Source organism: Eschscholzia californica, unplaced genomic scaffold (genome assembly GCF_041429995.1).
Source record: "Eschscholzia californica isolate CP2 unplaced genomic scaffold, dmEscCali1.0.p SCAF_3, whole genome shotgun sequence".
In the NCBI taxonomy this organism is placed as follows: Eukaryota; Viridiplantae; Streptophyta; class Magnoliopsida; order Ranunculales; family Papaveraceae; genus Eschscholzia; species Eschscholzia californica.
Window position 1 is genome coordinate 36,103,311 of NW_028238420.1, and position 25,903 is coordinate 36,129,213.

General features: G+C 37.5%; 1 protein-coding gene across 3 annotated transcripts; it reads left to right on the top strand.

Moving 5' to 3' along the window:
* The first annotated feature begins 21,568 nt into the window (after nt 1–21,568).
* Nucleotides 21,569–25,897, top strand: LOC147549890 (uncharacterized). Of its 3 annotated transcripts, none has more exons than XM_086672097.1 (11): nt 21,569–21,764; nt 21,914–21,968; nt 22,446–22,499; nt 23,388–23,879; nt 23,947–24,048; nt 24,149–24,230; nt 24,345–24,364; nt 24,477–24,537; nt 24,704–24,783; nt 25,430–25,531; nt 25,624–25,897. In XM_086672097.1, the coding sequence occupies exons 4-11, from the start codon at nt 23,433–23,435 to the stop codon at nt 25,684–25,686; spliced, it is 957 nt and encodes a 318-aa protein (XP_086528223.1). In that variant the 5' UTR covers nt 21,569–21,764; nt 21,914–21,968; nt 22,446–22,499; nt 23,388–23,432; the 3' UTR covers nt 25,687–25,897. The 3 variants fall into 3 exon arrangements, with proteins under 3 accessions (XP_086528223.1, XP_086528225.1, XP_086528224.1); XM_086672099.1 differs by having other exon boundaries at nt 25,439–25,531; XM_086672098.1 differs by lacking the exon at nt 21,914–21,968 and having other exon boundaries at nt 21,641–21,764.
* Nucleotides 25,898–25,903: the final 6 nt, after the last annotated feature.

The window sequence follows — 25,903 nt, forward strand, 5'->3', positions numbered from 1 at the left end:
TTGATTTGTGAGTTTAACTTCAATGACACTTCAGGCTATTTTACATGGCTAACGACATATTAATATCCAAAACTAGTACGTCGTATCAGTATCCGTCACTGGTATGCGAAGTGTAAAATAAAAACTCAATATTGGACACCACAGTGTACATGTATATCATGTCTTACTTATGAGTCATATCTTAGTTATAAAGTCCTTCGTCTAAATTTATTTTATTTCTTATACTTTGACCATCGTTTAATTATACAAAAAGAAATGAACCTAGAGCCCTAGAGGTATTGTATCGTTTAACCATGCCTATCCAAAGTATTGTCGCCATAGTTGGATGGACTTCTCCTGTCACCTTTTTCGTTAGAACACTATCTATTGTTTGTATGAAACTTCCGTTACTTTCCTATTACCTTAAGAACTTTTGTGATGAAATTTTGACACATTTATTTATTTCCTTTATCTGGAATAAGGTGTGAAAGGGTCAAGTGCAAGAGAGCTCAAGCAAAGAAAGAAGCCACTGTGACTCTAGCAGAATCGCCCATAAAAGAAAAACAACTACTAGATTTAACTACGGTTTCAAATGGCATCCCATCTGGATGGCAGCTGTATTCAACTCTGCTACATATGCTAATACCGAACATCTCCTTTAAGATCAGTAAACATGCTCTAGTAGTTACACTAATACCCATCTTAAACATCTTATTCGTCGTATTCCTTATTCTCTCACCCCAATCATTTAACTAACGGCATAATATTTGTGTGTTCATGACAGGCTATTTGGGATTTATCATCAAAGGAGGTCTATTACGGTAACACCGCGGCGTCTGAAACAACTTGGACAAAGCCTCCACGTTAAACCTCGATTGTGAGAGATCTAAGTTTCTAAATTAAATTTTTGTAAAAATAATCATGTTGAATGTTATCTATAGAGGAGCAAATTTTTTTCCATCGGTCATTAGAATTTTGTTTGATTCTTTTAATTCCTTTGATGTCTCAAGTAATTAGGGAGTTACTTTCGCCCAAAGCTGACCAGGGACATTTCTTTCTTGGCAACTCCGGTTACTATCTTGAATAAATATTTCTAGTTGAGTCTGCTTAATGCTTAGGTTTCTTAAGCCAATGATGGTCTCTGATTGTATCTAGATAGAAGAAAGTCTTGGTGAGAGCACAAGTTAAAAAAAGGCATTCTTTCATGCTTGGTGGTTGTTGAAAAACTCAATCCCTTTCAAGGCAAAGAACAACAATTTGATGTAGTACGATCTGATTCTATTCGATCTTCATTCATCTAATGCGGATTCTAGAAGGGAAAACGTTTTGTATTATGTACATATGTGGTGACTGATGAAGTCTGCCCAAAATTTCCGTACCAAAACTACCAATCTAGCATAGGTTTCAGATCCCCTTACATTAGCCCACTCGTTGTATTTTTATTGAAGCACTCTTGAGAGCTTAATTATTTTGACCTATATAGTTGACGGTCAAAGTTAGCCCACGCTCGGAATGTAATAATAAATCGTGCTCCCAAACCAACATTCATTACTTATCAATGCCATAAAATAACCCGAAATAATTTGGACCGCGGCTCAAAATCAACAGTCTAGATTATAAAAAAAAAAAAATCAAAACCGTAGAAGCCCATCTCCTCCCCTCTCGATCGCACATCAAACTCAGAACTTTTCTCCCACATCACTTTGCATTCTTGACTGAGAGACATCATCAACTTTAGGTTTGAATACTGCAAGTTGAAAATATGAACCTGCGAATTGTGTTACATATTGAGTTATACTTACATATTGGACTAGGTCGATGGTTATAGATTGGTAGTTCATTTCGTATGCTAGAATCCCAAGTTGGGGCGTCAGATTCAAGTATCTAGCTGAAGAACGTCTCCATATAATGTGAAGAATCGTACGAAGATTTCTATTTATATTATAAATATTACTAGAGCCAAAACCTTAGCTTTTAGTCTCTCTATTGCCTTAAAATATAACTCTATTGTGTATACCCATGAATTATTAGTGAAAAGAACGATTTTCTTAAGAGATTTTGATATGTTGCAAATTGAGTTGAATGTGTTCGATGAGTTGTAAACTTATACGGAGTTCTGCAAAACTACCTAGGTGAGTAGATAGTTCTTCTACAATTTATACTTCTGATGTGTAATTGGTCCTTTTATATGCAATTGCCAATCTGTCGGTGTTAAGCCAAGTGTAACTCATCTTTGATTCCTCTATAATTAGAAGTCCAAAGAGAGTTTATTTTCAATTTCTTGAGGTCTTTATACTTCTTTCCTGACAACTGATTTTATGTGCTAGTTGAGCAAAAAAAAAGTTTTGTTCGTCAATGTTGTACCGGATTGATTTCGGATACTAGTTATCTAAATGGTTTCATTAATACATTGATATCATAGAACATACAGAAATAGTTTGTTATTCTTCTAACACGTTGTTGGGTTTTCATAGTATTCTTATTTAAAGCTTTAAACAATTTATTTTGTTCTAGGAACTCTAGCTTTTCTTTAATATTTTTGGCTTACCAGACTAACTTCGAGTTCATGTACCAATCACTTTCTGTATATTATGCAATTTGAGGTCTTAAATTCTTATGATGTTACATCAAGATGATTCCATCATGTGAACTCTCTGAAAACCTTTTATAAAAATAAGAGGAATACGAAACCGTACGCGAAGTACTTAACCGATATTTGATGAAAAAACCGAGAATGGGAGTAAATCCCAAATATATTTTGGTTTGGGGGGGTGTAGTCCTAATATCAGTAAATAGTTGGAGGTTAATGTCTAAATAACCTAAATCCTTAGCAAGTACGAAGACCTTTTGGGGTACGCTCGTGGTGCCTTCACCAAGAATAAAACCCAGTACATGTGGATTTGGCCCTGAGCGGTCAAAGCCGAGACAATATCGATAACTGCTAAAGCTAGGGGCATCTCAGATTGTTTGGCTCGTCCTGAAAACCAACCGGTTCGGTTGGGTGCATCTTGGTCTGTTTGGGCCACTGCTTGTAACAAACCTTATTTGCCTAAAAATAATTTCCATTTAGTTTTATTGGGCTCAGAAAGAAGCCGCGGATCACACGGTTCATAGAAGTCCTAGTTAAACCCTTAATCCAGTTTCTCTAACCCCTCTATTTTTTTCTCTCTCTCTTCCTCCACCTCTGTTTCTCTCTCACTTTCTACACCGCGACAGAGAACAAATGGCGTTGCTGCCCCCTTGCTGGAACCCGGAATTAGGTATTTACCTCCTTCTGCACTTTTCTCATACAAAACCTTTAATCCAGTAGCAGCTTCATATTTTGCTGTAAAGACTTAGGGTTTCTTCTAATTCCCTCCAACCGCGTGTCTTCTCCTTATTCACAACTGATCAATAGTCCTCACTTAGCACACTATTTAGCGTTTTCAGTATTTCTAGCTTAGGGTTTTTGTAGTCCATTAATATAACTTGGTATCTTGAACTTCTTCCTAAAGATTTATCATATTCTATATATTTGCCTATTTGATAGTTGTATGAAGTTATTTGGAGCTAGCCTATAAAAACTTTCACAAGAGTCCGTCTACAGAATATGCCATTATAGAAACTAGGAAAGTCCCAACGAGGCGAAGCCGCGTATAAGCAAGGGTGGAAAGGGGAAGAAAGGGGAGCAAGGGTTTGCTGGCAGGGAAAAGAAAGTTTCAAACAAAAAATTGCTAGCATTGCGTCGCGAAAAGGCAAGAAATTACAACACCCATGATGATGATGATGATGATGATGATGATGATGATGATGATGATGATGATGATGATGATGATGATGATGATGATGATGATGATGGGGAGGAGCTTGAACCTCAAGTTAGAAATGAAAAAGATAAGCCTATTAATCATGAAGATGTTTTAGATAGTAATTTTAGTGGAGAAGAAGATGGTACAGATGTAGATGATGAGAAGGATGACTCTGAAGATGAAGGACATGGAATCCAACCAGGAATTACAAAGTTCATAGAAGGGGTTAGAGCATTTAAGATGGCTTTCAGCAAGATCATGAAAAAGAGTATTTCGGACGACCCATTGGTAAGCAGCTTGATTTTTTTTGTTTCCCATTTTGGTAAACGAATTATCTAAATGTCTATCTCTTTGCAGGGCCCAGTTTTGTCAGGGAACAAGAAGCTTCTTGCACAGAAACTTGCTGAAGAGGATGTCGACCGAAAGGTTAAGAGGGAGGCCAAGAATGAGAAAGAAAAGTTAATTTGGTTTCGGTTTCCATTTTTTTTAGCAACTTTGCTCCTTGTTCTATGCATGTTCGTAGTTTCTCATTACTAGTATTTTTATTACTTCACCAGAAGTGCGAGAAAGGGCATGTACTTCCTGCCAATTTCTTAGACACACACGAGAAGTTTCTAATAAGTGTTGCTACCAAAGGAGGTATTGTGTTGTTTTCATAGTTCAAAGTTAATTGAAAGATTATCTTGCTTCATTTGCTTTTGTGATGTTAACTAACTAAAGCTCGTTTTCTACACCGGATGTTGGAATTCCAGGCAAGTTATTTAATGCGGTAAGTTCATGGTGATCTTTTGTTCTTGTTTGTCTTTGTCAAATATAACTACTTCTTGTTAAATGGAGATTTCATTTGCATCTTTAGTTATGAATCTTTTGTGTGCATTTTATGAAGGTTAGCAAGGCATAAAATGTTAAGAAAGGGTTGAATCCTTCTAGGGTGAAAGACGCAAAAGGTATTTTGATAACATTTGCAATATAGTGGTTACTCTTTGTTAAGGTATCTCACGCCCAATCGACTACAAGCCCAACCGACTTCAAGACAGGCTCAGCTGAATCCTATAAGGCCCACAGATACAAACCGGCCGACAAGGTCTAGGGTTTCATCAATAAATGTTGTTCCTTTTTGTGATAATGTATAAGGATAGTTTCTGATTTCCCTAACTTTCTTTCTATCTGTAACTACTTGTAAACCTATAGATACCAGTGTAAACTTCATGAATAAACATCGAGAAATACTTTCTCGACTCTCTCTCTCTCTCTCCCACACGATACTTTCTACATCTATCTCTCTCTGTTCATTCAAGTATTATATCTATAATTAAAGAGGTGATTTACCTCTTCACATGGTATAAGAGCCAATTCGAATTTTTTTTTTTTGAATATCAATTTCTTTTATCATGACTACTGCTACTTCCTCTGTTGATTATACTCCTCATTCACCACCCAATCCGGTGTTTGATGTTCATCACTCTGATTCACCGACCACGGTTCTCATCACTTCGTTATTAACTGGAGATAACTATGCCTCCGGGTCAAGAGCTATGAAGATGGCTCTTCGAGCAAAAGATAATTTAGGGTTTGTGGACGGTTCCATTCCTAAACCCTCTTCTCCTTCTGACTTACACTCATAGGAAAGGTGTAATGATCTTGTCGGTAGTTGGATAATCAACTCCATTGCATACGGTCGTCTGTTCTATATGATGATAATGCTGCCGATATTTGGCGCAATCTTTGTGATAGGTTTTTTCAAACCAATGCTCTGAAAATTTATCAGTTAAAACGTGCAATTTCTTCCTTCAAAAAAGAAGGAAACGACGTTTCTTCATACTTCACTCAACTAAAGTCTCTTCAAGATTAGTTACAGTCTCTTTTAGTTGTTGATCTGTGTATTTTTTGACACGGAAAGTCACTTCTCAATCGTTCTAATCAAGAACGTGCTATGGAATTCCTTCAAAGACTTCATGACCGATTTTCGGCATTTCGAAGTCAAGTTTTGTTAATGGATCCTTTTTCTTCGATCTTGGAAATTCATTCGCTTATTAAACAAGAAGAAATCCAACAAAACATTATGGCCACTACTTCGCATCCACCGGAAGCCGCCGCTCTTGCCACTCACAACAAGGCGACATGGGGGTGCCCCAACCGTTACCGCCCCAACCGAACAACAAGGCGGCATGGGGGTGCCCCTAGCAACCAGTTTTTTCAATGAACAATACCGTGGGATGCTTTCCATCCTTGACCAGCAACGAAATTCTATGGGCACCATCAATTCTACATCAAGCCTAACCGACGCGGGCATTCACCTAACAGGTATTACTTTTCCCCTCTCCCTTGGGTTATCGATTCCGGCGCAGCCAAACACATATGTTGTTCATTATCTCGTTTTTCATATTATACTAATGCTCCGTAAAATTACTTTGTCCATCTTCTGGATGGAACTCACATTAAAGTCAGTCATATTGGAACGATTGTTTTCAATAAACAATTTGTACTTCAGAATGTTTTACATATTCCAGAATTTAAAATCAATTTAATTTCTGTTTCCCAAATCACTAATTCTCTTCGATGTCTTATAACATTCGATTTCGCTTCTTGTGTCTTTCAGAACCCGTTGACGAAAGCGGGGATTGGACTTGGTTATCTCCATGAAGGACTTTACTTTCTTCGTACGAATCTTAGGATTTGTTCTTTTTCAGTTTCTAGTATTAGTCTTAATAATAGTAGTTTTTTCGATGTATGGCAATGGCGCCCAGGACATCCTTCTTTTTTTACTTTTAAGTATTTAATTTCAAGAACTCCATGTATGAAGTCAGTTTCATTAAATAAAATCCCGTGCGAAATTTGTCCATTATCTAAATTTACACGTTTACCTTTTTCCGTTAAGTCACTCTTCTTCTTCTCGTTCTTTTGAACTTATTCATGCAGACTTATGGGGACCATTTTCCACCCCCTCTCACTCTGGTTGTCGTTATTTCCTAACTTTAGTTGAAGATTTCACTCATTGTACGTGGATTTTTCTAATGTCCAATAAATTCGATATTTTTACACACATTAAAATTGTACCAAATATGTATCGAATCAGTTTAATTCATCCAATCCCACTTACAATCTGGACAAGGATCCATTCCTATTCCTAAAATCCAAACTCTTCTAACTGACAATGGTAGGAAATTTATGAACAAGGATCTCCAATCTTGGTTCCGTAAAAAGGGCTTCATTCATCAAACTAGTTGCCCCCATACTCCAAAACAGAATGGAATCGTCGAAAGAAAGCATCGACACATTCTACAAGTCGCTCGTTCCCTTCGACTACAAGCAAATCTTCCTTTCTCTTTTTGGGGAGAATGTGTTCTTACGGCAGTTTATTTAATCAATAAATTACCGACCCACACTTTAAAGGGTCTTCCTTCTCATGAAAAACTATTGGGGTCTCCCCCCAAATTTGATCATCTTCGAGTTTTTGGTTGTCTATGTTATACTAGACGACCACTAGTCAAAACCAAGTTAGATACCCGCGCTTCTCTGAAAATTTTTGTCGACTACCCTCAAAGTGAAAAAGGCTATCGCGTCTTTGACTTGGCTTCTCATAAAATTATCACTTCTCGTGATGTTCTCTTCCAGGAAAACAAGTTCCAAATGATAACATACAAGGTGGGAGATTAAGTAGACCATTCGGTGTCCCAAGTAGAGGATCTATAATTGAAGCTCTTGGTCTTCTTCAAAGCGATTGGAAAGGTTTGAGGGAAAACTAGCGATTAAGGTAAATCTCTAACTCTTAGTTGATTATTAGCTTATGCATGAAGATCTTGGGAATCCTAGTGTTTGAAATTGGATGTCAAAGTAATCCGCATACAACACTAGTAAGTGATTCCATAACCCTACAGTGGTATCAGAGCCTCTTGCAAATAGCTAATTTTTGCTAAATTTCGGACTAATCCATGATTGACTAGCTTGATAGTTTTGTCTAAAAGGGTTTTAGACATTCAATTTGATTATTTTGAATGGGATTCAAAAGCTTTCAAGTTGATTAATCAAGATTGATGATTGAAAAGAGTTTCAAAAGACTTAATTTTGATTGATTTCGGTATTGAAAAGTGTTTTCAAAAGAATTGTTCTTCATGGATTTTGGAATCTCTCAAGAACAAAGAATTGAAATTTTAGAAGTTTCAAAAGTTGTAATTTTCATAATTTTAGAAGTTGTTGAAAATCAAAATTGGGTTTTTAGAAGTTTCCCAAAAGCTTGAAAAGTTGTGATTTTCATGAGTTTAGAAGTTTTGAAAATCAAGTTTAAGCTTGTTGGAAGTGTCTAAAAGAAAATTGGGATTAGTTGCTTGAGAAGCAAAAAGAAAAAAAATTTGGAAGTTTCAAAAACAAAAAAATTGGAAGTTGCCTAAAGTGCCCGGTCAGACGTGTCCTCACCGTGACCGACTCGGACTTCATGTCCGAGTCGGTAGCGTCAAGGGATGAGGGCGAGTCTGGGATGCGCCTCAGGACATCCCAGATGTGTCTCAGTCTAGGACCGAGACGTTGAGGAACTTCCTCAGACGCATCTAGGACGCGTTTGGGAGCTCGGGAAGCCCGAGCACGTCTCGGACTTGGTCCGAGACGTGAGAAGCTTCCACCAGACTAGGGGTCTCAGATGGGACACGGGACACCCATAAGGCTCGGCCTTAGGCCAGACGCGTCTGGACCTAAGTTGACGTCCTGGCCTAGGGCCAGGACGCGTCCGGACCTATTATTGACCCGAATCCTCTTTGGGCCAGACCATCCTATTGGGCCTTGACTTCTGGATCGTGGGCCTTGACTTATGGGTGTTCTGGACTATTCAAAATTTGACTAGGGTCCTTGGGCCGAATTTTTACGGGTCTTCACCCGAGTGGGAGTTTTTCGACGAAAGTCTAAACTTTTATCCCAATCCCACCCAAATATTACCGAAATTGTTTTGGGCCACCCGAAACGGGGTTTTCTTCAAGTTGATTTGGGAAATCATTGAGAGTCGAACCAAGTTTTTCCGAAATTGACCCGGGATCTTCAAAAGCCTAAACAGATTTTTTCCTTGATTTTGATTTTGGAAATCATAAAAGATAAAACCGGAACGCACCATTAGTCGAATTCTTCGAATTTAGACTTAAGGTCCGTAATGTGACATAGAGATGTCGACAAAAGTATATATGTCCTGGATTATCATGCATATAATAGTTAGCCTTGAATATTGTATGAAAGCATGTGATGTGAATGTGGAAACTAGTATGGCCATAGAAAGTTCTTCTTTCATTCTTGTTTTAAGCACGGATGGGTGCAAGTTTGTAACAATTTTAATTTCAAGTTTATACGATCTGCGAATCGTTTGAGTCTTGTAATTAGAGTTTAGGGTGTACAAGTCCATTGAAGAATCCTTAAGGATGGAGATCCTAATTCGAGTGGGAGAAATCAATGGAGGTTCAAAGCTGGCGATCTTGGTGAACCAAAAGGCGAAACAAGAAGAAATCCTAAAAAGATTAGATCTTTTAGGATTAGGGGCCATACTAGGATCCATATGTGCTTGATTTACTTTCTCGCGCGCATTTACTTACTTATTTACGCTTTATGTCGTGGATGTTAGTTAGGCTAAACAGTTCACTATAACGCATACCAGGCTTAGCTTAAAAGTCCCTAAAAGTAATTTTGAGAAATATGCCTCCCCAGACTCAGACGCCCTTTGCGCCCTTGATTGTGAATGGTGGGTCGGCCATAGCAGAGTGTCGATATCCATCTTGGGACAATGCGGGTAGACTCATGGCGGGGGTCTACACGTCTAAAAGGTTTTTCTAAAACAAAATCAACAAAAGAGTTTTGGATTCTCGAGGCAAAAGGATAGATTAAGCATTTATCAATACAATATATGAACCAAAAGTCATAAGGGTATGATCAGTGAAGGAGTTCACTCATATTGGAATCACCTTATTCAGTTAGGGTCGGTTTTATTGAATAATGTGGGAAAACTGGATTTTTTCGAAAATGATAACGAGTTTTAAAACTTAACAATTCTTTCATGTAGTTTTAAGATGCCAAAAGATAACTTCAACTTTCGCTCACTCCTCGACAATGAGAAATTGAATGAGCACAACTTCCTCGAATGGGAGAGAAACCTGAGAATAGTTCTCATAATGGAAGGCCAGAAAAGTGTGCTAGACACTGTAATTCCAAAATTGGATGCCCATTCGACCGATGAAGAAAATGAACATGAAAAACAGGTTCGGGAAAGGGCGACCGGTAACGTGTCTGATGTTGGCAACCATGAAACCCGTTCTCCAAGAACAGTTCTTAGACATGGATGCCTACACCATGATTCAACAACTTAAGGAAATGTTTCTGAAGCAATCAAAATTGGAAAGTTATGAAACCTTCAGGACGTTACTGGACATGCGCCTTGAGAAAGGAAAACCAGTTGGGCCTCATGTTCGTCAGACGATCAGGCTTTGTGGTAAGCTGGCCAAACTGGTTTTCCTTATAGCCAAGAAGCGGCTACCGATACTATCCGTCACTTCCTCTATAATGATTTTAATTAGTTCAAGATGAACTACCACATGAATGGATGTGACAAGACACAAGAGGAATTTCATGCGATGCTTTAGACGACCAAACAATATGGGGCAATAGTAGATCATAAGAATGATGTTCTCATGATCCAAAAGGACAAAGGGTTCAAGAAGAGTGGAAAACAGAAGAAGAAAAATGTGTCCAAAGGAAAAGACAAACGAGTTGTTAAATCCGAGGACAATGTTCCACCTCCTGATACAAAATGTTTCTACTATGACGGAAAGGGTCACTAAAAGATAAACTACCCTAAGTTCTTGGAGGACACGAAGAATGAAACAGTAGCTTCCACTTCAGGTATTGACAATTAATTTATCATATACTGAAATTTCCCAACTTGGTATTAGATACCTAATGCCCTATCATTGTGAATGTACAAGTGCAAAAGGGAACTAAGTATTTGGCTAAAGGAGAAGAGACCCAAGAGGGTGCATAAGCCAAGGTTGCTAAGAATGCTGAAAGGGACCGGAATCTTCTTTAGGCACTAAGTCGAGATTAATTTGTTTATCTAGTTAGACATGATCTATGTACTAAGTAGTACGGAGAATCAATAAAAGAGTTTTAATTCTTAATTGAGATGTCTTAAAGTGCTAAATTAACTATCATGTACCAAAAGATTATATACTTGGTTATACCTGTAAAAGAGACACATAAGGATATGACTCTTAAAACGGGATCATCCCAATGACAAAGGGATTAGGAAAGGTGTTTCCAAACATAACCAAGAATGCTTGAAAAGCAAGGAATCGAATTGACAAGATAGAAGGTCTTGAGTCAATAACAAAAGTTGATCATCACTTCTATCCTATCCAAGTTGGAGCATCCAGAAGGATAAAAATGAAGCGATCGGATCAAGCTATGTCCTCTGATAAACACTAAGTCAAGACACAACCACCAACACATAACCGAAATCCGTTTAAAGCTAAAAATGCATGTAATGGGATTACGAGGCACAAAATTAGCAAGTCCGGCGCAATTTCTTGAGAAGAAATTTGGGCTTCACACAACCAATCAAGAGAACAAAGTGTTTTGTTGCTCATGAAGGTATCCTCCTATAAATGAGTCTGAGAGGATTATTAGTAGGATAAGTGGGAGAAAGAGTCGAACGCTTTAACGCTTCCTCGAAGAGTCGATCGTTTTTCAACCAAGAGCAACAAAATAATGGGAGGAAACAAAGTTGGTAAAAGGAACAGTAGGACCTACCTCACCTAGCGAATGAGATTCGCAAGAGAACTCTCAAGTAGTTGATAGTTGCTCAAAACAGGAATATCTCAAGGAGTTGAGAGTATTCCGAATAGTTGTTCTTAAGCCCTAAAGGTCTTCAGAAGTTTATCTAAAAGATTAGAAGATTAACTACTTACTAATAAAAGATAAACAATATAGACCGGCGCAGAGACGGAAACCAACTCGATAATTGCCTAGGAGTCAATACATTATGGAATCCTTACTCGTCAAGATCGGATACTTGACAATTAGCAATGGAAGAAAACTGAAAAGGATAGAAACTCTGGAGTTTCCCAAAACTAGACGAAGAAGATTAAGATTGTGAATTTATACCAAAAGACTATGAATGAGATCTTATATCAGTCTATGTTTAAAGTCCGTAACTGAACACAAAGAAGTCGAAAACCGTGACGGTCGCCGACTTTAGTGATTAGTAAACAAGCATGCTTGGAAAGATCCATCAAGGGATGAAGCAAGCTAGAGTTGGAATCTCCATTTCAAAAGAGGAAATCAGAGACGTTTGATTCCTAGAAATCGAAGAATATCTTGAATCTAAGGATCTCAAGAAGGTTAGTGGGAGAAATGCCTTTCAGGTCCGGTGTGCAGTGTACACACAAAATTGAGAACGACATGGAGATGTTGGAACAATTAAGGATGGACCATAATGGATGAAAATGCTATGGGCATCAATGGTGCATAAGTATAGATCAAGTGATGATAGGACTAAGATAATAAAACTTGGGATTTTTAATAATCCAAATACGAAAGACTCTTGATGAGTCATGAAAATGTCTCATCTGAGTCTCATAACTCGGGCTAGTTAGTCTAATTCGAGCCTTTACTCTGATAATTTGCTTGTTTCTCTTTCCAGGTCTCATTTACGGAGTTCGATGCGAAAACATCGTGATAGACATACTTGAGGGGCATTTTGGTCATTTTAATGACAAGGGTATTCTGGTCAATATTAGTGCCCATGTGAAAGTAGAGTCCAATACAAATCCATCGGCGAAAGCAGAAGTGGAATCGGAGTCCGGATGCGAAAATAGGAGCAGGTCAAAGTTGGAGTCAAAGTGAGACGACCAAAGTCAGCAAAGAACTCCCTACACACGTGGCGCACAGAGGTGCAACATATCTAATGGCTCGGATCAGGAGCGGGATAGGTTCTGGCGGAGTGGGACGGCGCTCGTGATTTAAGTACAGTCTTTACTCGGTGTTACCCGACGCAAGATAGTATAGTAGTCCACAATGATCCAATGGTCCTCTTACTTTCTGAACACGTGTTTGAATCCAAAGGTGGGTCGCACATCTCTAACGAAGTACATTTCGTCGGCAACTATATTTCCAACTTTCGTGGGATCTCTATTCTTTCTTTCTCTCTCTCTCTCTCTAACGTGAATAGGCAACAGTGAAGTATAGAGAGACAATAAGCTAGAGAGGGAAAGTTTAAGAACCGAGAAGGAAAGATTGGAAGAGAAATCGTAGAGAGAGAGAGAGCGGGAAAGGAAAGAAGGAAAGATAATATAAACTTAGAAGGAATTGAAGCTGGATATTTTTTCAAAGATAGAAAGATACCGAGAGAGACAGAGATGGAAAGTGAAGAGAATCGTGGTGATTGAGAGAGTGATGGAGGCTCGGCTATATGACAACAACATCTCGGGTTTTAGAAAAGGGGGGAGGACCATTAACATCATATGTCTCCTCACGGCTAGAGAGACAGGGAGGAGGAAGGTTTAGAGAGAGAAAGAACTATACCTCACCATTAAAGCTATAACCGAGGTAGAGAGAGAGAGAGAGAGAATTTGAGAGTTTCTGTTATTCTTCTGTTTCTTCTTCTTTATTCTTCTCTTTGTGAGAGAGAGAGGTTTAGATTACAAGAATTAGAGAGAGAGGAGCTCCTTTTCTGTAGAGAGAGAGATTGAATTTATTATCAAAACATCCATTAAAATTATCATTTTCTTCTTCTTTCTTTTCTGTTACAATTATAGAGAGAAAGAGAGAGTTACTGTTGCTGTTTTAGACAGAGAGAGAAACTTTAGAGAGAGAGAGAAAGAGAAAACAGCAAAGAGAGAGAAAAACCAGAGAAGGAAAATAATTTTCACACAGAGAAGTATTTTCGGAGAAGACGAGAAAACAATTTTCCCTTAGGGTCTGTTTGGCTGCACAGAGTAAAATTTCGCGAAAAAGGTGTTTTCTTCTCCAATTCTTTTCCTTTCTTTAATGTTATTCTTTTCCTTCTTTTTAATCATTATTATGCTCTCATACATCATGAGTAACTAACTTTCCCGATCTAGGGTTAAGGTTAAGCTTTAGTTTTATGTGATTTTCTGACTTAATCTCTTATAAGTACTTAAATACTTTGATTTCTTCGCGTATCTTTTACGATAACCCCTTTCATTAGTTATACTTATGTTTGATGGTTCATATTTAGGCTTTAGGTCTTTAATGTATCATGCTTACGTTTGATATCTAATAGTTAGAGTACCCGTGATTTTACGTACCGAAATTGAAAGTGTTAAAGTAAGTGTTTTGAAAAGTAAAAATCATCCGAGGTTGGTTATTCTTCCTTGAGTTATATAAGAAGAAGATTTGAATTGCATAAGTTAGATGTCATATTTGCTAAAGTGGATCCTGAAACCCTAGATTCTCCCTTCTCATAAGTTTCCCGATTATCAACTCTAAAGGAGATATTTGACCCCAACTCATGGCGGGTAGCTCGGCAAGACTCAGAGCCAAGTAACTCTGATGAGCAAGCACGCATGAGAAAGATGATTATGCTATAGGCATAAGATCGGTCATGTGAGACATGATTTAGCATTTACCCAAGATATCTTAAATACTTATAGTATTAAGAGATGTTAACATCTGAACTTAGATAAGACAATCTGAAACCATGCCTAACATCCTAAAAGGCTAGGACGAGTTAGAATGGAGAAAGTTGAACATGTCAATGCAAACTTCCAGAAATGGAAGGAAAGTAGGTAGAAAGTGTTTCTAGTCGGGAACTGTTGCAGATTCTACAAAGAAAGAATAGGAAGCCTTAACTCTAATAAAGGGTTACTGGAAACTATCAATGAAAATCAAAGATATTGACCTCTGATCAGTTGATAAGCAAAGTTGAAAATCAGACTATATCCATAGTCAACTAAACTATCACCTAAGACTAAAGTACGAGAGTCATACTAAATGCCCAAGGCATAAGGTATATTCAGAGAATAACCTTGACTGGTAAATTGAGTATGTAAAAGGTATTTTACGGAAGAGGCTCAGATTTACAAACTCTCGTTATCGGAAATAAGTTAATTATTTCACCATCGTCTAAATGTGGTTTAGTGTTTAAATGACAGTCCACGGATAATAAAACATTTTGAATAGGTTTGTCAGATACGTGATCTGATAAATAAAATCCTATTAAGTGAACTTGGAATACTTAATTATCATCTCCCTATTCCAAGTCGTTGCATGGACAACAATGACTGAGGAAAACTAGCACGTGAGTCGATAAGATAACGTTGTTTCATGGGCTATAGGAATAGGGTATATTCGAATTGACTACGTGAGTGTACTATTGGGAATATACACTAGATAACCCTCAAAATGAGAAGCACATCAATCGTGATGAACGTCAAAATGCTTCTCATTGACAAGATTGGAGAGATTCCTCAAAACATGAGTGTTTTACTAATCTTATGTAAGGAATGTCTGACTTTGGTTTCGCCAAACGTCGTGCCGTCAAAGGAGGTTATAAAAGCGAATACTGGGAAAGACATGATAGACATGAAGTTGAGTGGGAGCACAAGAATGGATTGTGTCATCCTAATTACATTAGGAAACCGTGTCTCAAGGCCGCTTGATGAGTAGCAATTGAAAATGCGTGGCCGCGCTCAAATGGATTTAAAGTTAATCATTTGTCTTTGACAGTTGTACTCGTGATCAAGAAAGTCTAAAAGACGAGACATATCAGATGAGATACAAATTGACACGGGAATCGAGCACTGCACTTGTTCTAAGTACAAGTGAGAGTCTGAAGGTTAATCCCTTTAGAAAAGAGATGTCCTTAAAAGAGATTTCCTTCGACCAAGAATGCAATGCGAGCAATTTGTCGGATAGGATAATTGATGAAGAAGATCATCAAGTCCGGTTGATTTAGGGGTCGTAGTGTTTAGCTAGAGACAAACTACGATCGAATTACGAAGTAAGTCGCGGCTAACTTCGACCGGATCCTACAACGGGTTACACATAAGAATGACTATTTAATCGAATGATATGACTAGTGGGAATGATATGACTAGGGTTGTACTCTAACTTAGAACTCTATATAAGGTATCTTAGGGACTTGAATAAGGTGCGGAATTTCTCTAAGAGCTCTCTTACTCTACCACATCAAGTTGAGAAGAGAAAGTGAGCTAATTCCCAAAAGTTATCAACTAGTCAATTAAAGAAGAAGGAATTATTCTTATCAAACTACCATTGTCGTTTTAGCTAACATACAAGGTGGGAGATTAAGTACACCATTCGGTGTCCCAAGTAGAGGAGCTACAATTGAAGCTCTTGGTCTTCTTCAAAGCGATTGGAAGGTTCGAGGGAAAACTAGCGATTAAGGTCTTCTTCAAAGATTTTACCTCCAGCCTTCATGCCAATCAAGACTTCCTTCAAGCCCTTTATGATCTGTTAAAAGCATAACTTAGTCAATGGATTTTTATCGGTATTTGATAGTTCGATACTCTCTATGTCAAGAAATATAAGATGTGAAGATAACATAACCGACTTTTTCATCAAAAGGAAGAATCACAGGCTTGCTTTCTCCACTAAATTGATCGACATTACTGCCATAATTAGAAAGGTAGAACAAAATAAACATTTTGAACTATTCACACTGCAGAATTCCACATACAATACAGAGAGAAAGAAAATGATGTAACAACACTCTTACCTATGAACAAACTATCCATTTGAACATCGACAAACATAATTAACTTCAACTAAGTCTCCTTCATGAGCTTCTCTCCCTTCTCCCTCAACAACATCTTCTAGGTAGAAATTAACATGGACGCAAGTATGAGGTGTTAGATACATTTGAGTTGAAAAAGGTTAAAATGAGAGCACAATTGTCCACTCCACACACACATCTATATAATAAGAGGAATCAGTTGATTGGACGTTGTCCCGGTAAAGCTTATCCTTCCCCTAACGGCTACCGTAAGGATACATTTGGCTTAGGAAAGGACCTTATACTCCGTTAAGGGCGGGAGGTCAATGCTATCTCTCTTGGCTATTATGTATCAATGTTTATAAACATCTCATTTTGGTTCATTTGACCTATTCCATGTTTTTCAAGCTAGCCTGACCTAGGTTTGGATCCTGGCTCCGCCCCTGGTTGAGCGCTCTTACATGATACAACTAACAAGTCTCACAATAACACCACCACTGTAGCATATGCATAAATATATGTATGGACCGACCAATGCTATGCCGCACAGAAACGACACATCGTATTTTATGGTCCTATTAACGATTTTATGAAAATTCACATAATCAATCTACATTCAATATCTAACATTACTCAATAAAGAGACATGCCAAAATTATTAACTAAGAGTATCCATGTTGTATAGTTATCTCACATAGTAATAATTATTTCAAGAAAAAAAATTGGGATAAAAAATTGTGATCTTTTACCTTGAATAATCAATCCATTGGCCTTCTTCTCAGACCTGTATGCTTCAAATTCAGAAACCCATTTATCTAACAAACTGGTTTCCTAGTGGGAATCTAATTTTAGGGTTTTAAGAGCAAAAGGAAAACAATACAAAAGCAACTTACCTAAGTAATTGAGGTTGAGTTGTATCAGGTATTGTTGAAGCAGCAAGGGCAGGGTGAATAGATAATGTAGTGAAGCCAATAGACTATAAAACCAGCTTTCTGCTTGATATTCTGCTCACTAACTTAGTCATCAAAATTGGTTTAATATTCAAATAAAACTAAGTAAAATATTTATTTCTTGAAGAATTGCATAAACTACAGAAATGCGGACTATTTGTAACGGCCTTCTGAGATCCGTTACAATCACACTTATTGTAATGGCTTTTCCCATTTTGAGCCGTTATTAAAGACCAATTAAGTGGCGGCAATGTTGGAGCCTAACATTTGGGTTCTTGTCACGGCTGTCCCGAAAATAAAGTCGTTACAAAGATCAATTCAGTGGAGACCCCGAAAAGTTTGGTTGTAACAGTGGCCTTCCCGTTACAAGATGTTACTATTGAAAAGAAAAATATTAACTTGCGTTTTTTCCTCTTCGGGGTTTTTAGAGTATTTTTAAACGAAAGAAAGAGAAAAGGAGAGCACCAATCGATTGCTACAAACGAGTTCAAATTTGACAACAACAAGGAATATAGGAAGTTCTAAAAGCAATTTCTGGTGAGTTTTTTCAATTTTATCTTGGGAGAATTACTGAAACTCCCCGTCTTTTGATAATGCGTTTACTGAAACCCCCACCTTTTATTAGTAATTACTGAAACCTCCACCTTTCGTTAGATTTAATTTTGATATTTTCAATATTACTTTCTTGCCCTCTTACGTTTTACCCCACCTCTTGATAATCTGATACCCAAAACCCCCACTTTTTCTGACAGACTTGTTCCCTTACTAAAACCTCCACCTTTTCTCTACTCAGTTGACATTTAAAATGAAGACAACTCAATATAGATTCTAATGAAAAGTGAAAGGAGAAACCTAGAAGAGACTATAAGTTTGCTTGAAGGAGAAGAAACCTAAGATATGATAGCACAAATGGGGTCCCATATCATTAATCATATCAGAAACTTCTCTGGCAAATGGATCTTCCACAAAAACTACCTAATAAGCATCATCCAATACAATTACTTGAAGAACCCTAGCTGAACCCAATACGTCTTCTAACCAAGGAATAAAATGTCGATATATTTCGGTCGAAATGACCGAAACATGTCGTAAATTCACATCACCGAAACGAAATTTCCATCGAAATCTGATACGAAATTTCGAAACAGAGATTTAGGTTTAGGATTTCGAAAGATTCTAAAATCATAACTCATATAATACCTTAGTCATTTATCTTCTACCTTTCTGTTAATTTGTTCCATCTTTCTTGACAACTTCTTCTCAAATCTTTTGTTCTTCAAGATATTCTTCTCTTCTTTAGGTGATCTTTAACTTCAGATTTCGATTTTAGAGAGAAAAAGGAAGAGGGAACAGTCGGTTTCGGCTGAGAAGTCTTAGAAATATGGATTAAGGGTTGTATTTAAAGAGAAAACAATTTTTAATACAAAACAAGTATGTTACGTTTTATTTTTTGTTAGCCCCCTAACTATTAATATTATAGCAAATTGGACCCTAAACTAACTGTTTTAGGTTTACAAGTGATAAATAATTCAATATACCCCCTAAACTAACTGTTTAATTGCAGATAAACACCTAACTTAACTGTTTTAGTACTAATAGAGTTAAATAACTCAATTTATACCCTAAAGTAATTGTTTTATTGCAGATTAGTACCGAACGTAATTGTTTTAGAACTGTTTTATCATTCCGCAAATTTGTAAAATTTCCACACAGACCGAAACGTTTCCACGAAACATGTCCACTTTTAGACCGACCGAAATTTTCATCGATACCAAAATTTCATTCCTTGCTTCTAACATCCCAAAAACAGAACAAAATTCTCTAAAATTTCACATTCAGGAGAAGGCATTCTAATCAACTTAGCACGATCAATTTCCTACTTTAGGCTTGGCATTAACAAAATTTGCTAGTTTTAGACAATTATCAATCACAGTCTTGAATAAAGGAAGTTCTTTTGTGAAATCCTTAATTAAACTAATAAAACTCTGAAATTGACAAGAAAGATTAACACTCAAATTTACCAATTTTTCACAACTCTCCAGACTAAAATTCTTTAATTTCCAACCACCAGAAGCAATTTAGAAGAACAAAGCATCACCAATTCTCGCTTCTGATTTAGTTTTGACTTTATGAAACTTAGCATCTAAACGTGAACCAACAAAATCTTTCCATGAAATTGAAGGTACACCAACTTGATTAAGAAAAGCTTTGAACTTTGGATTATCAAGACTTGAAAAAGAAACAGACCCACAAGATTCATAAAGCCAGTGAACAAGAAGATTAAAGCAGAATCAATCTGGGTTTTAGTCAGAGTTTGTGATTGGTGGTTTCATAGTGGCGTTCTTGTCATTAGAGAGAGATGCTGGTTGGTGGTTTCATCGAGCTGGTTTCATGGAGCTCCCTTCTCGATTTCGTCTGGTTTCAGTAAGGGATGGGTACGGTTTCGATTTGGGTGGGTAAGGGAGAAGATGGTAAAACGTGATATAAGCGCCCCACCGTTGAGTCGAAGGCGCCCCATTTTCCTAGTCTGGTTAATAGGTGTGATTTAGTAAAGGGAGAATTCGGTAATTTCCCTCCCACTAACTGCTGAATTCCGTTAAATCTAACGAAAGGTGGGGGTTTCAGTAATTACTAATAAAAGGTGGGATTTTAGTAAACGCATTATCAAAAGGTGGAGGTTTCCGTAATTCTCCCTTTTACCTTCTACCAATTGAGCAACTAGGGTTTTAGAGCAAGTCCAAGGCTAGCCGGTCCCGGGCCTTTAATTTCACTTTTTCATTCAAATTTAAGGGCCTCAAGTCAGCCCCTAAAATTCAACTCCAAGGCTAGCCGGTCACGGGCCCTTAAATTTGAATTTTTAATTTCTCAATTTACTTAAATAATTTCATTAAACAATATCGATTACAAACTTAACATTTGCTTAGAAATTTAACTCTACGTAAATACGACTAAACAACAATAGAAAAGTTAAAAATAGCTAGAAGGGGTTTCTTGGTTCTTGTGGATGACTGCCGAACCAAGCTTCTCGCGGCGTTATAAGCATCCGTGCACCATGTTCGTCGAGAGACCTAACATCAATCCTCAGTAAGTCTATCCCATGTTGTCGGTCTTTTGCTTGTTTATCGGTTTCTAGAAACCCTTTTTGAATTTCTATAGATTCTTTAAGTGATAACGATCTTTGTTGAGATTCTTCCATTCTATTTTGCCAATATTCCGGCGGAGAATCACCGGCTACTACTTTGTCTTTAGCGGTAGAATTTGCCGAATTTTCTTCGACTCTTGCATTTGCTTTGGCTTGTTTACGACCCGTTGGTCTTTCCTCCGATGGATCGGTATTGGAATCTCTTTTCCCGGATGTTGACTCTCCTGGCATATCTGCCATCCACTTGTTATGCGACATCAAAACTTTGTAAACATGTTGGCATCTAAATATTTTTCCATTGTGATTGTTTTTATAAACATCAAGTGCTCCTTTGTGCTGTTCGTCCATGGGGACAAACCGGGGGGGGGGGGGGGGGGGGGGGGGGCTGGACCCTTAATTTGAATTAAGGGCCTCAGGCCCCTTCCCCTTTCCGTTGGACTTGCTCTAATGCTTTAAAAAAAGGGTTATTTCTCAAATGGCCCCCAACTTTATGACCAGCTTCCTGCCTGACCCCCTACTTTAGCAAAAATACCCATATAGCTCCCTTTTTTAATTACCGTTAACTAGTCATCATTTCTCTCTCTTCCATCTCATTACCTCTCCCTGCCACCTCACGTTATCGCTACCTCATCGTCTTCTCCGCCAAAAGTCGCTGGCCGACCAATTTTCCGGCCGACGACCTTCAAACCCAATTTTTTTTTCCGGCCGGCGACCTTTAAACCCAATTTTTTTTAGAGAGAGAGAGAGGAGAGATAAAAAAAAAATCTTTTTTTTTTTGGGTTTGAAGGTCGTCGGCCGAAAAATTGGCCGCCCTGCGACTTTTGCCGGAGAAGACGATGAGGTGACGATAACGTGAGGTGGCAGAGAGAGGTAATGAGATGGAAGTGAGAGAAATGATGACTAGTTAAAGGAAAGTTAACTGTAACTGAAAAAGGGGGGCATATGAGTATTTTGGCTAAAGTAGGGGGCTAGGCCCAGGCAGGAAGCTGGTCACAAAGTTGGGGGCCATTTGGGAAATAACCCAAAAAAAAAACTAGGGTTTATCCTAAATCTTTACTTTCTCACTCAATGATTCTGTTTCTTGATTCTAACCATAGCTAAAATTTCTGCCGAGCAACTAGGGTTTTGTCCTAAATCTTCACTTTCTCTCTCAAGGATTCGGTTGGTTGAAATTTTCTCTCAAGGTAATTCTTTGGTTCATCTTTTAGGGTTTCAGTTTTTAGCATTCTTTGGGTTCCATGGATATTCTTGAGCTTTCTGATTTTGATGTTTTGACTTAGAATAAACATCAATTTACACCATTAAAACCAAACACTAATTTTTATTGATTTAGGTTTCTTCTCTTCGGCGGAAGCTACCCAAATCGATTTGTAGAAAGCAACCGAGAGGTAACCACAACCTATTTTCTCTGAAATTGCTTTATTACTTATTAGGCTCTTTGGTTTCGCTTTGTTATAGGTTTCTGGTTAATTCTTATTTAGCTTTGTTAAAGATCTATGTGTGGCTGATATTACCATCTAATAGTAAAGAACTTGTGCTCAAATTATAGGTTTAGTGAAGAACTCAATACTGTTTTCCTTCTTCTGTTTGAATTACCATCTAATAGTAAAGAACACAATACTGTTTTTACTGAAATTTCACTTCTAAATTCAACATTAATGTCAAGTATATATATCTACTATCTACCTGAACTTCATTTGATCATTTTGTACAATACTTAGCCCTAGCCTGACCTTTTGCTAGAGTTTTCCAATTTTTCATGTTTACTTTCTGCACCGGTTTATTATGTATGTGGTCATGGTGTTTGTTTTTCCCCTTTTGCAGCGACACCGTGTCCTGATTATTTTTATGCCAAATTTTTGCAGGTCCTCGTGAACTACGTGAGGTCTTCAAAGGAGGCAGAAGAAGTTGCAATAGAGGTTCGTCTGGACACTTAAAAACTTTATAGTAGTACCTGACTAACATATGTAGTTATGTAACGACATTGCATGATATGTATGAAGAGAACCTACTTAAGTATGTGCGTGGGAGATGTTAATCCTGTAAGACGTATCTCCATTACTGTGAGTAATGGAGAACACCAAAGGGTTTTATGGGACAGTCGTTATGAAGATTATTTTGGTGGTGTACCATCAAACGATTTGGTGGACATGTCTTTGGTCGGAACAAATCATTTTCCTTGGCCTGATTATAAATAAATCATATTTTTATGTGGTAATCAGGGTGCAGTGACAATGCTAAAGGGAGAAAACCTTCATTGCGTTAAACCAGTCATGTAACTGCCTAATAATGAAAACATATATAAACAACAACACTAATGGTAGTTTCTTCCCATGTCATATAGTCTCCACCTATAAAAGGTTCTTTTAACAAAATTTTCATATTGCTTTAAATGTACAAACTTTTACCGTCAGATGCCCATCAGCCAGTCCAAAGCGATTGTTCCACCATCAAGAGTGCGGAATAGTTGCCATGTGTCGACTGTCGGTCTCTTGTTATGTTAAAATTTTAATATATCTAATTCCGAATCTGAACTTTGTATGTGTAGCTTACTATTAATGAGGTGTTGGAACATTTTTCTTTTTAGTAAAATCAGATCTTGAAGGAGCATGTAACTTTTAGATCAGTGTATGTGTAGCTTACTATTATCATCTTAATAGAGAACCCAGAATGAGAAACTTGTAAGAAAATAACAGTAAAGAAAAAATAAATCTACTATCGAAGTCATATCAAATAAATGAATCAACAAATAGATCCAGATTAGAGATTTATCATATTGCATGTATTCGCCTATTTGCTGGTTGTAGGAAGTTATTTGGAGCAAGACTATAAAGCTTTCACAAGAGTACGCCATGGCTACAGAATCTGCCTTGATAGAAACTAGGAAAGTCCCAACGAGGCGGAAGCCGCGTATAAACATGGGTGGAAAGGGGAAGAAAGGGGAGCAAGGGTTTGCAGGCAGGAAAAAGAAAGTTCCAAACAAAAAATTGCTAGCATTGTGTCGCGAAAAGGCAAGAAATTACAACACCGATGATGATGATGAGGAGGAGGAGCTTGAACCTCAAGTTAGAAATGAAAAAGAGAAGTCTATTGACCACAAACATGTTTTAGAAGGTAGTTCTAGTGGAGAAGAAGGAGAAGTAGAAGAAGATGGTACAGAAGTAGATGATGAGAAAGATGACTCTGAAGATGAAGGACATGAAATCCAACCTGGAATTACAAAGTTCATAGAAGGGGTTAGAGCATTTAAGATGGCTTTCAGCAAGATCACGAAAAAGAGTATTTCGGACGACCCATTGGTAAGCAGCTTGATTTTTTTGTTTCCTTTTTGGTAAACGGATTATCTAAATGTCTATCTCTTTGCAGGGCCCAGTTTTGTCAGGGAACAAGAAGCTTGTTGCACAGAAACTTGCTGAAGAGGATGTCGACCGAAAGGTTAAGAGGGAGGCCAAGAAGGAGAAAGAGAAGGTAATTTGGTTTCGGTTCCCATTGTTTTTTTAGCAACTTCGCTCCTGGTTCTATGCATATTCTTAGTTTCTCATTACTATTATTTTTATTACTTCACCAGAAGCGCGAGAAAGGGCATGTACTTCCTGTCAATTTCTTGGACACACACGAGAAATTTCTCATAACTGTTGCTACGAAAGGAGGTATTGTGTTGTTTTCATAGTTCAAAGTTATTTGAAAGATTATCTTGCTTCATTCGCTTTCGTGACATTAACTAATTAAAGCTCGTTCTTCTACATCTGATGTTGGAATTCCAGTGGTCAAGTTATTTAATGCGGTAAGTATGGTGATCTTTCGTTCTTGTTTGTCTTTGTCAAATACAACTACTTGTCAAATGGAGATTTCTTTTGCCTCTTTAGTTATGAATCTTTGGTGTGCATTTTATGAAGGTTAGCAAGGCACAAAATGCTCAGAAAGGGCTAAATCCTTCTAGGGCGAAAGATGCAAAAGGTATTTTTGGTAACAGTTGCAATAGAGTGGTTACTCTTGTTTCATAGTTTGTTCTTGCAATTTCTGTATATGACATTATAGGAATTTCAGACTCTCTGAAATTCTACTTGAAGTTTTGAATTGGATGAGGGATGAACATCTATTTCTATACGTTTCATCGTGACAGTACTGGGAAAGCGGAGGAGACAAGCGTTTCTATCAGAATTACGCAAGAAGTCTTCACAATCGGCAGAAACTTCTTCCAAGGTGGTGTATGATTCTTTTATTTAACTTGCATCATTCACGGTTAATGTTGTAGAGTCGTTTCCCTTTTATGTAGACTGTAGAGTTGAAACTTGAACAAAAATCATAGGATTTCTCTTAATACAATCCACAAATCTAAAATAATTCATAAAATATCGTGTAGGAAAATGGATGCTTAGGAATAATCATGACTTATTAGAAGCATATTATGTATCTACATAGATTCCCTTCATGGCTTCATGTATGTTCTTCACTTGTAGACCTGAATTATAAGGTAAATTATGGAAGACTTGTACTGTGTAAGACTTTTTCGGGTGGGCTTAGTAACTAGACAGATCTAGTGAGAAGCCTAGGGTGAGTGATATCGAGGCAGTCTCATGAATAGAGAAAATCCTGTATCATATGGAATTGGGCAGAGAGGCGTGGGATGTTACATCACTTATACACTATTGTGTGTTTATGTGGATCCATTTAAATGCAAAAAAACCATGTCCAAGATATGCTCTCACATCATACTCACAAGTGCTAATATCCTTCCACATCTATTACTCAAACATGTGTTCCCTCGTGAAGGCATTTTTTGTTCATGTCCTAGAAGTTAATAGGAAGACATCTTGATTATGTGAAGATATCTTGTTCATGGTCTTAGTTTTTGCAGGGTGGTACTAACGATGATGGACCGGCATGGGCTCCATTACGTGATAGTTACATGCTATCGAATTCCAAGTTGAAGAATTGGGATAAGATGGAGGTAATAGCTACTTGCCAAATTTGAACCTTTTCTCTCCCCCTCTTCACCAAAGTTTTTGATATATTTGTAATTCTCATTCTTGCATTATCCAGGATACAAGTATGGCGCAAGATACAGGGGCAATGTCTACGGATAGTTCCTCCGACGAGGATTAATCTTTTAACAAATGTTATAAATCTATTTGGGTTACTTGTGTTTTCGAGCAAAGTTTCTCTGAGCTTAGGGAATTTCACTTTCATTATTTATATACCATTGCGTGACATGGGAAAATTTTGTTTTTCATTTCTTCTGAATGTTCTGTATGAGGTTTAAGTGTTGAACTAATGAAAGTAAAAAAACTAACCTAATTCAATTTCTCTTATCAAATTCTTT